Genomic DNA, 15,378 nt, shown 5'->3' on the forward strand with positions numbered 1-15,378 from the left:
AAGCTATGGCCTGGTCTGCTGTACTCTCAGTCAGAGCCTCTTTCTCTGCATTAGTTGCATACCCCAACAAATCCCATGGGTTTACCTCGTAACTTCCAGCATTCTGAACAAAGATGTCCTATCTTCTGGCAATGATAATACTTCGGCTTGCGGACCTCACTTCTACCCTCAGCACCTTCCTTTCTGGCCTGAGGAGGGGATCCTGGGGCATTCCCAGTGTTCCTTCTTGTCTCCGACTACTTGCCTTCCTTTCATTCTCCCACTTCCTATCCTTCTTGGGTTTGTGGGTGTGATGGACAAAAGATTTTGGCTTATTCACAAACTCAAAATCATCAGCAATTTCCGCTGCTTGCCTGGCTTTTAAAACTTTCAGGTAATCTACATGAGTTCTCACGACTGGACGGATTGAATTTTTAAACTCTTCCAGGAGAATCAGTTCTCTAAGCTTTTCAAATGTGGCTTCCATCTTTAATGCCCATATCCAACGATCAAAATTACTTTGCTTCACCCTGTCAAATTCTACGTAAGTCTGCCCAGCCAATTTCCAAAGGTTCCAAAACTTCTGACAGTAAGCTTCAGGGACTAACTCATACGCAGTGAGAATAACCTTTTCTGCCATCTCATAATCTGCAGAAGCCTCTTCAGAAAGCATGGCATAAACTTCATGAGCTCTGCCCAGCTTTGCATAAGCAGTGTCCAGCTTTCCTTTGACCATTTCATTTGTTTGGCTATTGATTTGATTTTTTTTGATTTGAAGATACAGCACTGAAACAGGCCCTTCGGCCCACTGAGTCTATGCCGACCATTAACCACCCATTTATACTAATCCTACATTAATCCCATATTCCTACCACATCCTCACCTGTCCCTACATTCCCCTACCACCTACCTATACTAGGGGCAATTTATAATGGCCAATTTACCTATCAACCTGCAAGTCTTTTGGCTATGGGAGGAAACCGGAGCACTCGGAGAAAACCCACGCAGACACAGGGAGAACTTGCAAACTCCACACAGGCAGTACCCAGAATTGAACGCGGGTCGCTGGAGCTGTGAGGCTGCGGTGCTAACCACTGCGCCACTGTGCCGCCCTATTCTTTCAAAAGAAATGAAAAATGCCTCTACGTCCCTTTCCTCAAACCTCGGGAGAGCTTATATAAATTTAAATAGCTTTTTACTGGGTCCTGGGCTGGATTCAGATTCTTAGATTCTTCCTGACCAGAATTTTTCCTGGAGTCAATTCTACCCCTTTCTCTTAGTTCCATCTCTTTTAATTTAAATTCCCTTGCTTCTCTTTCACTTTCTCTCTGAAGTGCTCCCTCTTTCTTCCTTTCCTCTTTTTCAAATTCAAGTTTTTTCATTGTCAATTCTTTCTCAGTCTCAAGTTTTCTTAGCTCTGTTTCTTTTTCTTTCTCCTGTTGTAAGCCTAAGTTTTTCCATTTCTAACTGAATCTTAGCCAATTCAACTGCATCACCCTTTGAATTACTATCTTCTTGTTCCTCTTCTTCTTCCAATTTAAAATTTTGGGCTATTACGTCAATTACCTCTGCTTTTTTAGCACCTGATTTCAATCCTAACCCCAGTTATGCTGCCAACTCCTTCAATTTAACCTTGGTTAAAGTTTTCATGTCACTGAGGGACACATTCTCCTTTCCCAGAAAATCTGCTGCAACTGCTAATTCCATTCTGATGATATAGCCATTACCCTTATACAAGAAACGGGGTTCCTTTTTTTAAATCTTTCAAATTATTACTCCCCTCACAATTAATGTAATTAGCATTGGATTTGAATCCCGGACGAGCCCCCAATGAATGTGTTACGACCAAGCCGGGAGTAATGCACTGTTAATTCTGTTCAGTCCCACTATTCCACAGGTCGTAGCATATTAGTAAAGTTTCTCACCTACTGGAAAATAGCCAAATTACACACTTTGGGCTGAATTTTACCAGTCCCTCAACACCGCGTCTCATGGCGGGGGGGGGAGCCAGTAAAATTCTGCGGGGAGAGGCCACCTCGACCCCTGATGTCGAGAAGGGCCCGCCCCATATTACTGGTGGCAGGCGGACCTTGGTGCACCCCCTCCACCCCCACCCCCCCGCTGCATGGTGGCGGGCCTTTCATCTAAATATTTAAGTGAATAATAATGATATGTAAATGAACTTACCTGCAGGCGTACGGAGTTCCGAGGCGAGAACCTGGTGGGGAGGGGGGAGGAATAAAATTTTCAGGGTAGGAGGGGTGGGGGAGTGGGGAAAACACTGTTTATTGACTGTGGGGATAGTGGGAAGGGGTTGAAGAGCAAATGTTAGAAGGATAAACGGGAAAGTTCAGGTAGGGAAAAAGTCAAGTTCTTTTAATATTAGGCGATGAAATGATCATTGGGGGTGGGGGTGGTTGGGGAAGGGCCTCCATATCATTTGTTATTGAAAAATAAATGCATACTGTACCTTTAAAAATTAAAATTACTTCTAAGGGCTTAAAAACCTTTAAAGATAGCTCCAGCGCCTGCACGGTGGTGCCGGACACCATTGCCAGGGACGCGGCAGCCGCCCCCTCTACATCATCGGGAGCGGCCGCTCTGTCCCCTCTATTTAAATCAACCCCTGTGCGTAATATCACGAGGGTTGTGCAGCGGCATTTCCATGTCGGAAGGCTGCCGCTCTCACAGTGTGCCGCCATGGAGCACTAATAAAATCCAGCCCTTTATTTATCCCTCAGAATAAAGCACGCCAAATCAGGTTTCTTTAAACAACAACAAAATTAACTATTTATTAATAGACTAAAATCTTAAACAATAATGGGATAAATCTATATGTATGAAAAGATTTTATAACTCCTTAATCTTCCTAACCCTCTTGCATACACACGGTTTTAAAAAGATGTTTTAAATCACAACTGTTTCTTAAGAATAAGAAAATAACTGGTAACTTCTGGTAGGATATTTCCAGATCTTTGAGGTGTCCCAGAGTCGAATAGTCAGATGCCACTCGAAGTCTCTCCAGGTGAGATTAATGAACATTCTGTGACGGGTAAGCGTTCAAGGCGATTCGTCTGCAGCAGGTGTTACACAGATCTTTCAGCAAAAGGTATAATAACAGGTCTACTTAAATTTTTAAAGTAGCAGAAACTTTCTTGAGATTTCAGGATTGTCCAAAAACGCAAAAGGCCACACGACCCACTCTTGAGGCAGGGATTCTTGAGACTGGAGGCAACAGCAATCTGCCACACCCGAAACACAAGGTTTCCCTTCTCCAAAGCAATGTTCCTCCACAGAGTGTAGCAACTCCTCTTTTCCTGGGTCTTTACTCTCCCTTCAGGTAGGTCAAAACCACACCTTAAATGTAGTATTTCTTCCTAAAAGATGCAAGACTTATTTTTCAGAGAGAGTAGGTCTTTTCTCTGGTCTACAAACACAAGTCACTGCTAGCTGCTCACAGCTCCCTGGTCTGTTTCACTCTGCAGGGATCTTTTTCTCTTTCCAGGCAGAACACAGCCCCAACTCAAATGTAAGAGTCCTTTTTTTTACGAGAGACAAGCCTTTCTTTTAGGGAGAGGTCTTTTTCTGGTCTGCAAACACAGGTCTCCAGCAGCAACTGGGCTTTTCAACCCAAAAGGCACAGTGGCGCAGTGGTTAGCACCGCAGCCTCACAGCTCCAGCGACCCGGGTTCAATTCTGGGTACTGCCTGTGTGGAGTTTGCAAGTTCTCCCTGTGTCTGCGTGGGTTTCCTCCGGGTGCTCCGGTTTCCTCCCACAAGCCAAAAGACTTGCAGGTTGGTAGGTAAATTGGCCATTATAAATTGCCCCTAGTATAGGTAGGTGGTAGGGAAATATAGGGACAGGTGGGGATGTGGTAGGAATATGGGATTAGTATAGGATTAGTATAAATGGGTCGTTGATGGTCGGCACAGACTCAGTGGGCCGAAGGGCCTGTTTCAGTGCTGTATCTCTAAAACTAAAAAACTAAAACTAAAAAAAATCACAAGACCGTCCTAAATCTTTCTGATAGCTTGGATACATGTTTTAGAGCCTGCACTTCAAACACCAAGTGTCAGCATTCAGTGCTCACAGAAACCCCCCTTCTCCCATTTTTAAAGGCACACAGGACTCTTAGTTTTTAAAAAAAGCAAAACTCTTGTGACATTTGTCTGCCTTATCTAAACCTGTCATCATCTTGTACACCTCTATCAAATCTCCCCTCAATCTCCTTTGCTCCAGGGAGAACAACCCCAGCTTCTCCAACCGAACCTTGTAGCTAAAATCCCTCATCCCGAGAACCATTCTGGTAAATCTCCTCTGCACCCTCTCAAGGACCCTCGCATCCTTCCTAAAGTGTGGTGACCAGAACTGCACACAATACTCTGGTATCTCCTGATGATCCTACTGATGATTCCTTTTCATAATTACCACCTCCATGTATTGCGTTGCCAATTACCTTTGAAATGCCCTTTAGAAACACACCTCCATGATTTGCTTTCCTCAGGTTCCACTCCCTTTCAAGCAAGCAATCAGCAAGCTAATGTTTCTACTATTCCTGAGAATTAATCTGCAGGGTTGTCATCAAGGCTGTGAGGCTCTGTAAGGCTGCCTTTTTTGGTTTTGCACCGTGTCATGCCTGTTTTATGGCTCCTTGCAAACTTTTTTTATTCATTCTTGGGATGTAGGCATCACTGACCAGGCCAGCATTTGTTGCCCATCCCTAATTGCCCTTGAGAAGGTAGTGGTGAGCCACCTTCTTGAACCGCTGCAGTCTGTGTGGTGTAGGTACATCCACAGTGCTGTTGGGAGGGAGTTCCAGGATTTTGACCCAGTGACAGTGAAGGAATGGCGATATAATGTTGGCGGGTAGGTCATTGATCAAGCAGCTGAAGATGATTGGGCATAGGACACTATCCTGGGGCTTAGATGATTGGCCTCCAATAACCATAACCATCTTCCTTTGTACTAGATATGACTCCAACCAGTGAAGAGCTTTCCCCTGATTACCATTAGCATCAATTTTGCTATGGCTCCTCGATGTCAAGGGAAATCACACTCACTTCACCTCTGGAATTCAGCTCTTTTGTTCAAATTTGGACCAAGGCTGTAATGAAGTCTGGAGCTGAGTGACCCTGGAAAAACCTAAACTGAGCGTTGGTGAGCAGGTTGTTGCTGAGTAAGTGCCGCTTGACAGCACTGTCTACGACACCTTCCATCACTTTGCTGATGATCGAGAGTAGACTGATGAGGCAGTAATTGGCTGGATTGGATTTGTCCTGTTTTTTGTGGACAGGACATACCCAGGTAATTTTCCACATTGTCGGGAGATGCCAGTGTTGTCGCTGTACTAGAATAGCTTGGCTAGGGGTGCAGCTAGCTCTGCAGCACAAGTCTTCAGTACTATAGCCGGGATGTTGTCAGGCCCATAGCCTTTGCTGTATCCACTGCCTTCAGCTGTATCTTGATATCGAATGGTCTGAAGAGTGGCATCTATAATGGTGGGGACCTCAGAAGGAGGGCGAGATGGATCACCCACTCGATATTTCTGGCTGAAGGTGTTTGAAAATGTTTCAGCCTTGTCTTTTGCACTCATGTGCTGGACTCCCCCATTATTGAGTAAAGGGATGTTTGTGGAGCCTGCTCATCCGGTTAGCTGTTTAATTGTCCACCACATAGAAAATAGAATGGCCTGCTCTGCCATTCATTATGATCATGGCTGATCATCCAACTCAGTAGCCTGTTCCGGCTTTCGCCCCATACCCTTTGATCCCTATAGACCCAAGAGCTATGTCTAACTCTTTTTTGAAAACATTCAATGTTTTGGCCTCAACTGCTTTCTGTGGTAGCGCATTCCACAGGGTCACCACTCTCTGGGTGGAGAGATTTCTCCTCATCTCAGTCCTGAAAGGTTTACCCCGTATCCTTACACTAGGACCCCTGGTTCTGGATTCCCCCACCATCAGGAACATCCTTCCTGCATCTACCCTGTCAAGTCCTGTTAGAATTTTATAGGTTTCTATGAGATCCCCCCTCACTCTTCTGAACTCCAGCGAATATAATCTGAACCGACTCAATCTCTTCTCATATGTCAGTCCCGCCATCCCAGGAATCAGTCTGGTAAACCTTCGCTGCACTCCCTCTATAGCATGAACATCCTTCCTCAGATAAGGAGACCAAAACTGCACACAATATTCCAGGTGTGGCCTCACCAAGGCCCTGTATAATTGCAGCAAGACATCCCTGCTTCTGTACTCGAATCCTCTTGCTATGAAGGCCAACATACCATTTGCCATTTTTAACGCCTGTTGGACCCGCATGCTTACCTTCAGCGACTGGCGTACGAGAACACCCAGGTCTCACTGCACATTCCCCTCTCTCAGTTTATAGCCGTTCAGATAATAATCTGCCTTCCTGTTTTTGCTACCAAAGTGGATAACCTCACATTTATCCACATTATACTGCATCTGTCATGCATTAGCCCACTCAAATAACTTGTCCAAATCACCCTGAAGCCTCTCTGCATCCTCCTCACAACTCACCCTCCCACCCAGTTTTGTGTCATCTGAAAATTTGGAGACATTACATTTAGTTCCCTCATCTAAATCATTAATGTATATTGTGAATAGCTGGGGTCCTAGCACCGATCCCTGCGGTACCCTACTAGCCACTGCCTGCCATTCAGAAAAAGACCCATTTACCCTACTCTTTGTTTCCTGTCCGCCAACCAATTTTCTGTCCATCGCAATACACTACCTCCAATCCCATGCGCTTTAATTTTACACACTAATCTCTTATGTGGGACTTTGTCGCAAGCTTTCTGAAAGTCCAAATAAACCACATCCACTGGCTCCCCCTCATCAACTCTACTAGTTACATTCTCGAAGAATTCTAGTAGATTTGTCAAGCATGATTTCCCTTTCGTAAATCCATGCTGACTCTGTCCGATTCTACCACTGTTCTCCAAGTGCTCTGCTATAAAATCTTTGATAATGGACTCTAGAATTTTCTCCAATACCAACGTCAGGCTGACTGGTCTATAATTCCCTGTTTTCTCTCTACCTCCCTTTTTAAATAGTGGGGTTACATTAGATACCCTCCAATCTGTAGGAACTGTTCCAGAGTCTATAGAATCTTGGAAGATGACCACCAATGCATCCACTATTTCTAGGGCCTTTTCCTTAAGTACTCTGGGATGTATACGATCAGGCCCTGGGGATTTATCGGCCTTCAATCCCATCAATTGCCCCAACACCATTTCTCTACTGATATTGATTTCTTTCAGTTCCTCTCTCTCAATAAGCCCCGTGTTCCCCAACATTTCTGGTATGATATTTGTGTCCTCCTTTGTGAAGACAGAACCAAAGTATGCATTTAGTTGGTCAGCCATTTCTTTATTCCCCATAATAAATTCCCCTGTTTCTGACTGTAAGGGACCTACATTTGTCTTCACCAATCTTTTTCTCTTCACATACCGATAGAAACTTTTACAGTCAGTTTTTATGTTCCCCGCAAGCTTGCTCTCATACTCTATTTTCCCCTTCTTAATCCATCCCTTGGTCCTCCTTTGCTGAATTCTAAACTGCTCCCAATCCTCAGGTCTGTTGTTTTTCCTGGCAAATTTATATGCCTGTTCCTTGGATCTATTCATAATGCTATTCACCACCATTCTAATGCTATAATAAGGCTATTCACCACCATTCATAATTGGATGTGGCAGGACTGCAGAACTTTGATCTGATCTGTTGGTTGTGGGATCACTTAGCTGTGTATATGGCATGCTGCTTCCGCTGTTTAGCGTGCATGTAGTCCTGTGCTGTTGCTTCACCAGGTTGGCACCTCATTTTTAGGTATGCCTGCTGCTATTCCTGGCATGCTCTTCTACACTCCTCATTGAACCAGGGTTGGTCCCCTGGCTTGATGGTAATGGTAGAGTGAAGGATAGGCTGGACCATGAGGTTACAGATGGTGGTTGAATAGAATTCTGCTGCTGATGGCCCACAGCACCTCATGGATGCCTAGTTATGAACTGCTAGATCTGTTCTGAATCTATCCCATTTAGTACGGTGGTAATGCCACACAATACGATGTCTGTCCACAATGAATGCAATGTCTGATGTTAGATTATAACTAAAGGATAATTGAGGAAAGAAATTTTAAACCACTGTTTCCTCTAAAATGTTTCCCCCTTCCTCAAAAGACTAATTTGTGCTATGATGCAGTTCCGGCAGTGCTCCAGCATGCTAGCAGGTATCAATTCCTCACCTACAAGCCCAGAAACTGAGTGGCAGCAGACTCTTTGGCTGTTGAAAACATCATAGTTCAGCCCAAATAAAAACAAGAAATGCTGGAAATATTCAGCAGGTCTGGCAGCATCTGTGGAGAGAGAAGCAGAGTTAACGTTTCAGGTCAGTGACCCTTCATCAGTTCTGTTGAAGGGTCACTGACCTGAAATGTTAACACTGCTTCTCTCTCCGCAGATGCTGCCAGACCTGCTGAGTATTTCCAGCATTTCTTGTTTTTATTTCAGACTTCCAGCATCTGCAGTATTTTGCTTTTATTATAGTTCAGTCAATTTCTGCACACATACACTTTCCACAGGATTCCTGGGATAGGATTCACATTCAAAGAAGATCCCACACAGATTCATTATCATTTTATTTATGGTGAATTAAATTTATGCTTTATTCCTGACAGACTGAAATCATTAGAAAACGCCTAAACAAAGATATTGGACACAACCCTGTGATCATGTTGAACTTCTGTCCTGATTTAAAAACTGCCCACCCAGATCTAAGGATGGCACAGGGCGAGTTTCTTTTTCTAATAGACCGTAGTGGAAGCATGAGTGGAGTGAACATCAATCGTGTCAAGGTAATGACTACAGTTTAAGTTTTTGCTATTGACTGTTTGTTGAAGGACATAGTCCTGAGCAGATTCTTGTTCCTGAGCCACTGCCATGAATGTTACAACACGTTGTGTATGTCTGTGAATCTCCACACAGTGAGATCTGTATTTCAAATTTGCCACTCTGGATAATTGCTAAGTAGAGGTCAAGCATTTCCTCACAGGACTGGAAGAGAAACATATAGTCCCAATGGTGCTATGGTTTTAATAATTCTCTTTCACTTTTACACTCTGTATGCTGCCTTTCATTGTACAGCAGAGAAGCAGAGACAACAATTCTGATCTAGTGCTGGCAACATACCACAGCTGGTTGAGCAATGAGTGGAAGCCCAAAAACATGTGGAGTATGAGTTCTGCTGAGAACCTCAGATAAAGAGAACACAGGTCACATTAGTAACTCTGATCTAAGCGAACTCGTTCAGTGCCTTGACTTTTGCAGATATTCATACAACAAACTATTTCTGAGGTAAATTTTAATCAGCTGATTATTCTAGAGGTTGTTACATCCCACGCATTAATGTTTATGAGAATAAAATCCCAGTATAATTTGTTATTTTTCTCCTCCATTTTCTTTTCAAAGTCTCCCAGCACTAGAAACAACAAAGAAAAACAGACAGGTCCCTGTCTTACGGATTAGGAGCAGGAGTAGGCCACTTGGCCCCTCAAGCCTACTCTACCATTCAACAAGATCATGGCTGATCTGATTGTAACCTCAACTCCACATTCCCGCCTACCCCTGATAACCTTTCACTCCCTTGCTTATAAAGAATCTATCTACCTCTGCCTTAAAAATATTTAAAGACTCTGCTTCCATCGCCTTTTGAGGAAGAGAGTTCCAATGACTCACGACCCTCTGAGAGAAAAAGTTTCTCCTCATCTCTGTCTTAAATGGGCGACCCCTTATTTTTAAACAGTGACCCCCAGTTCAAGATTCTCCCACTAGGGGAAACATCCTTTCCACATCCACCTTGTCAAGACCCCTCAGGATCTTATACGTTTCAATCAAGTCGCCTCTTATCCTTCTAAACTCCAGCGGATACAAGCCTAGCTTGTCAAACCTTTCCTCATAAGACAACCTGCCCATTCCAGGTATTAGTCTAGTAAACCTTCTCTGAACTGCTTCCAACGCATTTACATCCTTCCTTAAATAAGGAGACCAATACTGTACACAGTACTCCAGATGTGGTCTCAGCAATGCCCTGTATAGCTGAAGCATAAACTCCCTACTTTTGTAAAAGCAAAATACTGTGGATGCTGGAAATCTGAAATAAAAACAAGAAATGCTGGATTCACTCAGCAGGTCTGGCAGCATCTGTGGAAAGAGAAGCAGAGTTAACGTTTCGGGTCAGTGACCCTTCTTCGGAACTTCCTTTACTTTTGTATTCAATTCCACTCGCAATAAATGATAACATTCTATTAGCTTAATCACATCACTATGGAAATTGGATAGTAGGTAGCAATTAATAACAGCTGGAGTTTTTTATATTCTTTCACGGGATGTGGGCATCACTGGCAAGGCTAGCATTTGTTGCCCATCCCTAATTGCCCTAGACAACTGAGTGGCTTGCTAGGCCATTTCAAAGAGCAATTAAGAGTCAACCACATTGTTGTGGGTCTGGAGACAGATGTAGGCTAGACCAGGTAAGGAGGGCAGATTTCATTCCCTAAAGGACATTACAACAATCGATGATAGTTTCATAGTACCATTACTGAGACTAGCTTTCAATTCCAGATTTTTAAAAATTAATTAATTGAATTTAAATTTCACCAGCTGCCATGCTAATATATTACTCCCAAAACCATGAGCTCTTTTCTTGTGTAGTAATGTTTTATGTGGCAACTTATCGAATGCCTTTTGGAAACCCAAATACACTACATCTACTGGTTCGTCTTTATCCAACTGCTTATTACATCCTCAGAGAACTCTAATAAATTTGTCAAGAATGATTTCCATTTCATAAAACCATGTTGACTCTGCCTGATTGCATAATGATTTTCTAAATGTCCTTCTACTACTTTCTTCATGATGGATTCTAGCATTTTCCCAATGACAGATGTTAGGCTAATTGGCCTATAGCTTCCTGCTTTATGTCTTGCTCCTTTCTTGAGTAGAGATGTTACATTTGCAGTTTGCCAATCTGCTGGGACCTTTCCAGAATCTAGGGAATTTTGGAAGATTGCAACCAAAGCATCCACTATCTTTGCAGCCACTTCTTTTAAGACCCTAGGATGCAGGCCATCAGGTATGATTTAGTGGCGATTACTGAGACGTGGTTGCAGGGAAACCAGGTTTGGGAATTGAGTAGGCGAGGGTACTCAGTATTTCGGAAGGATAGACAGGAAGGAAAAGGAGGTGGTGTAGCTTTGTTAGTGAAGGAAGAGATCAGTGCTGTAGTGAGAAACGAAATCGGCACTGGAGATCAAGGCGTAGAATCAGTCTGGGTAGAAATAAGAAATAGCAAGGGAAAGAAGTCACTGGTGGGAGTCATCTATAGGTCCCCAAACAGCAGTTCCGCAGTGGGGCACAGTATAAACCAGGAAATACTGGGGGCTTGTAAGAAAGGTACGGCAATAATGATGGGTTATTTTAATATGCATATAGACTGGATTAGTCAAATTGGCAAGGGTAGCCTCGAGGGAGAGTTCATTGAATGTATTAGAGATTGTTTTTTGGAGCAATATGTTGTGGAACCAACCAGGAAGCAGGCTATTCTAGATTAGGGGTTGTGTAATGAAGTGGGATTAATAAATTATCTCATTGTTAAGGATCCCCTAGGGAAAAGTGATCATAGCATGCTAGAATTTCAAATTCAGTTTGAGGGCGAGAAGCTGGAGTCCCACACGAGTGTTCTGGAGTTAAACAAAGGTAATTATGTCGGCATGAGGACAGATTTGGCCCTAGTGGACTGGGCAGGAAGACTACAAGGTAGGACAGTTGATGAGCAGTGGCAAATGTTTAAGGAGATATTCAATTTAACACAACTGAAATATATTCCAGAGAGGAAGAAAGATTCTAGCAGGGGGAAAAAACATCCATCACTAAGCAAGGAAGTTAAGGATAACATAAAGACAAAAACTAAGGCATACCATATTGCAAAGGCCAGTGGCAGGCTGGAAGATTGGGAAACTTTTAAAGATCAACAAAGGATTACATAAAAGTAATAAAAAGAGCAAAGGTAAATTATGAAAGAAAACTAGCGCAAAATATAGAAACGGATAGCAAAAGCTTCTATAAGTATATAAAAGGGAAGAGTGTAGCTAAAGTGAATGTTGGTCCATTGAAGGATGAGACTGGGGAGTTAATAGAAGGGAACACAGAAATGGCAGAGACACTAAATCAGTATTTTGCTTCAGTTTTCACAGTGGAGGACACTAGTACCATCCCAATAATACCAGGTAATGCAGAGGTTATAGAAAAGGAAGAACTTAGAACAATCATCATCATTAGAGAAAAAGTTCTGAGCAAACTATTGGGGTTGAAGGCAGACAAGTCCCCAGGGCCTGATAGCCTACTCCTAGGATCTTAAAGGAAGTGGCAGTGGAGATACTGGATCCATGGGTTATAATATTCCAAAATTTTCTGGATACGGGAAAGGTTCCAGTGGATTGGAAAAAAGCTAATATAATGTCCTTATTCAAAAAGGGAGGGAGGCAAACGTAGGAAACTATAGACCAGTTAGTTTAACATCTGTCGTTGGGAAATTGTTAGGATCCATTATCAAGGAAGTAATAGCAGGACGTTTAGAAAGTCAAAACGCAATCCATCAGAGTCAGCATGGTTTTATGAAGGGTAAATAATGTTTGACTAATTTGCTAGAGTTCTTCGAAGCTGTAACAAGCAAAGTGGATAATGGGGATCCTGTAGATGTAGTTTATCTGGACTTCCAGAAGGCATTTGATAAAGTGCCACACAAAAGGTTAATGCACAAGGTAAGATCACATGGGGTTAGGGGCAATTTATTAGCTTGGATAGAGGATTGGCTCACCAACAGAAAACAGAGAGTCGGGATAAATGGGTCTTTTTCTGGTTGGCAAGATGTAACTAGTGGGGTGCCACAGGGCTCAGTCCTCGGGCCCCAACTATTTACAATCTATATTCATGACTTGGATGCAGGGATAGAAGGTACTATAGCCAAATTTGCAGATGACACTAAAATAGGTGGGAGAGTAAGTTGCAATAAAGAAATAAGAAATCTACAAATGGATATGGATAGATTAGATAAATGGGCCAAAATTTGGCAGATAGATTTTAACGTGGATAAGTGTGAGGTTATCCATTTTTGTTGGAAGAATAGAAAAGCAAATTATTATCTAAATGTAGAGAAACTTCAGAGTGCTTTGGTGCTAGGGATCTGGGTGTCCTCGTGCACGAATCGCAGAAAACTAGTGTGCAGGTACAGCAGGTGATAAGGAAGGCAAATGGAATTTTGGCATTTATTGCTAAAGGAATAGAATATAAAAGTAGGGAAGTGTTGCTGCAACTGTACAAGGCCTTTGGTGAAACCGCACCTGGCGTATTGCGTACAGTTTTGGTCCCCTTACTTGAGAAAGGATGTAGTTGCATTGGAGGCAGTTCAGAGGAGGTTCACTAGATTGATTCCAGAGATGGGGGGCTTGTCTTATGAAGAGAGATTGAGCAGTTTAGGCCTTTACTCTCTGGAGTTTAGAAGAATGAGAGGAGATGTAATTGAGGTATATAAGATGATTAAGGGGATTGACAAAGTAGACGTAGAGAGGATGTTTCCTCTTGTGGGGCAATCTGGAATGAGAGGTCATAGTTTTAGGATAAGGGGTAGCAGATTTAAAGCAGAGATGAGGAGAAATTACTTCTCTCAAAGGGTCGTGAGTCTGTGGAATTCACTACCCCAGAGTGCGGTGGATGCTGGGACATTGGGTAAATTTAAGGAGGCGATAGACTGATTTTTGATTGGTAATGGGTTGAAGGGTTTTGGAGAACAGGCAGGAAAGTGGAGTTGAGGCCAAGATGAGATCAGCCATGACAGTATTGAATGGCGGAGCAGGCTCGAGAGGCTGAATTGCCTACTCCTGCTCCTAGTTCTTATGTTCTTATGTCCAGGGGACTTGTCAACCTTTATTCCCATTAGTTTTCCTAGTACTTTGTCTCTAGTTCTAGTGATTGTTTTAAATTCCTCTTGCCTTTTGCCTCTTGATTTCCTGCCATTCTTAAGATGCTTTTTGTGTCTTCTACAGTGAAGACAAATACAAGATATTTGTTCAATGTCTCTGCCATTTCCTTGCTTCCCATTATTTAGCCAACTCTATCTTCATATCCTTATAATTAGATTTATTTAAGTCCTAAGACACTAGTTTCAGACCCAATCTTCTCAATGTGAAATTCTATCATGTTATGATCACTCTTGCCTGGAGAATTCTTAACTATGAGGTAATTTATTAATCCTGTCTCATTACACATTACCAGGTCTAAAATAGCCTGCTCCCGGGTTGGTTCCAGAACGCATTGTTCTAAGAAACTGCCCCTCATACACTCTATGAACTTATCTTCCAGGCTACTTTTTCCAATTTGATTAGTCCAATCTATATGAAGATTTAAATTGCCCACAATTATTGCAGTACCTTTTCCATTATTTCTTGATACATATTCTGTCCTACAGTGTAGCTGTTGTTAGGGGGCCTATAAACTACTCCCACCAGTGACTTCTTTCCTTTGCTATTTCTTATCTCTACCCAAACTAATTCTACGTCTTGATCTTCTGAACCAAGATCATTTCTCACTACTGTACCGATCTCATCCTTTATTAACAGAGCTTCCCCACCTCCTTTTCCTTTCTTCCTATCCTTCCAAAATGTCAAACACCCTTGAATATTTAGTTCCCAGCCTTGGTCACCTTGCAACCATGTCTCTGTAATGGCTATCATCTCATACTCATTTATTTCTATTTGTGCTATCAAGTTACCCACTAAAATAAAAGCAAAATACTGCGGATGCTGGAAATCTGAAATAAAAACAAGAAATGCTGGAAATACTCAGCAGGTCTGGCAGCATCTGTGGAGAGAGAAGCAGAGTTAACGTTTCAGGTCAGTGACCCTTCTTCAGAACAAGTTACCCATCTTGTTATGAATGCTACATGCATTCATATAAAGAGCCCTTAATTCTGTATTTTTACCATTTTTCCCTACACTGACCTTATTTGCTGGTGCACTGTTATGTTTGTACACTCTGTCCCTTCCTGTCACACTCTGGTTATCATTGCTACTCTGCAATATTGCCTTGTCCTTTCTTGTCAGGGGCAGTTCTGGACTTAGTTTTAGTGAATGAAGCTGGGCAGGTGGAAGGGGTATCAGTTGGGGAGCACTTTGGTGGAAGTGATCATAATTCAGTTAGATTTAGGGTAGTTATGGAAAAGGACAAAGATAGACCAGGAATAAAAGTTCTCAATTGGGGAAAAGCTAATTTTACTAAGCTGAGATGTGATTTAGCTGAGGTGGACTAGAAACAGCTACTTGAAGGTAAAT

The 15,378-nt window shown here is 42.6% G+C and overlaps 1 protein-coding gene across 1 annotated transcript in view; it reads left to right on the forward strand.

Annotated features, from left to right (window-relative positions):
* The window catches only part of vwa5b1 (von Willebrand factor A domain containing 5B1), a 318,959-nt gene that overhangs the window by 147,544 nt on the left and 156,037 nt on the right, over window positions 1–15,378 (forward strand). The window contains exon 7 of the mRNA XM_068016745.1: window positions 8,674–8,850. Within this exon, the coding sequence (XP_067872846.1) occupies window positions 8,674–8,850 (177 nt within the window). The remainder of the gene's footprint in view (window positions 1–8,673; window positions 8,851–15,378) is intronic.

The sequence above is a fragment of the Heterodontus francisci genome, chromosome 37, assembly GCF_036365525.1.
Source record: "Heterodontus francisci isolate sHetFra1 chromosome 37, sHetFra1.hap1, whole genome shotgun sequence".
In the NCBI taxonomy this organism is placed as follows: Eukaryota; Metazoa; Chordata; class Chondrichthyes; order Heterodontiformes; family Heterodontidae; genus Heterodontus; species Heterodontus francisci.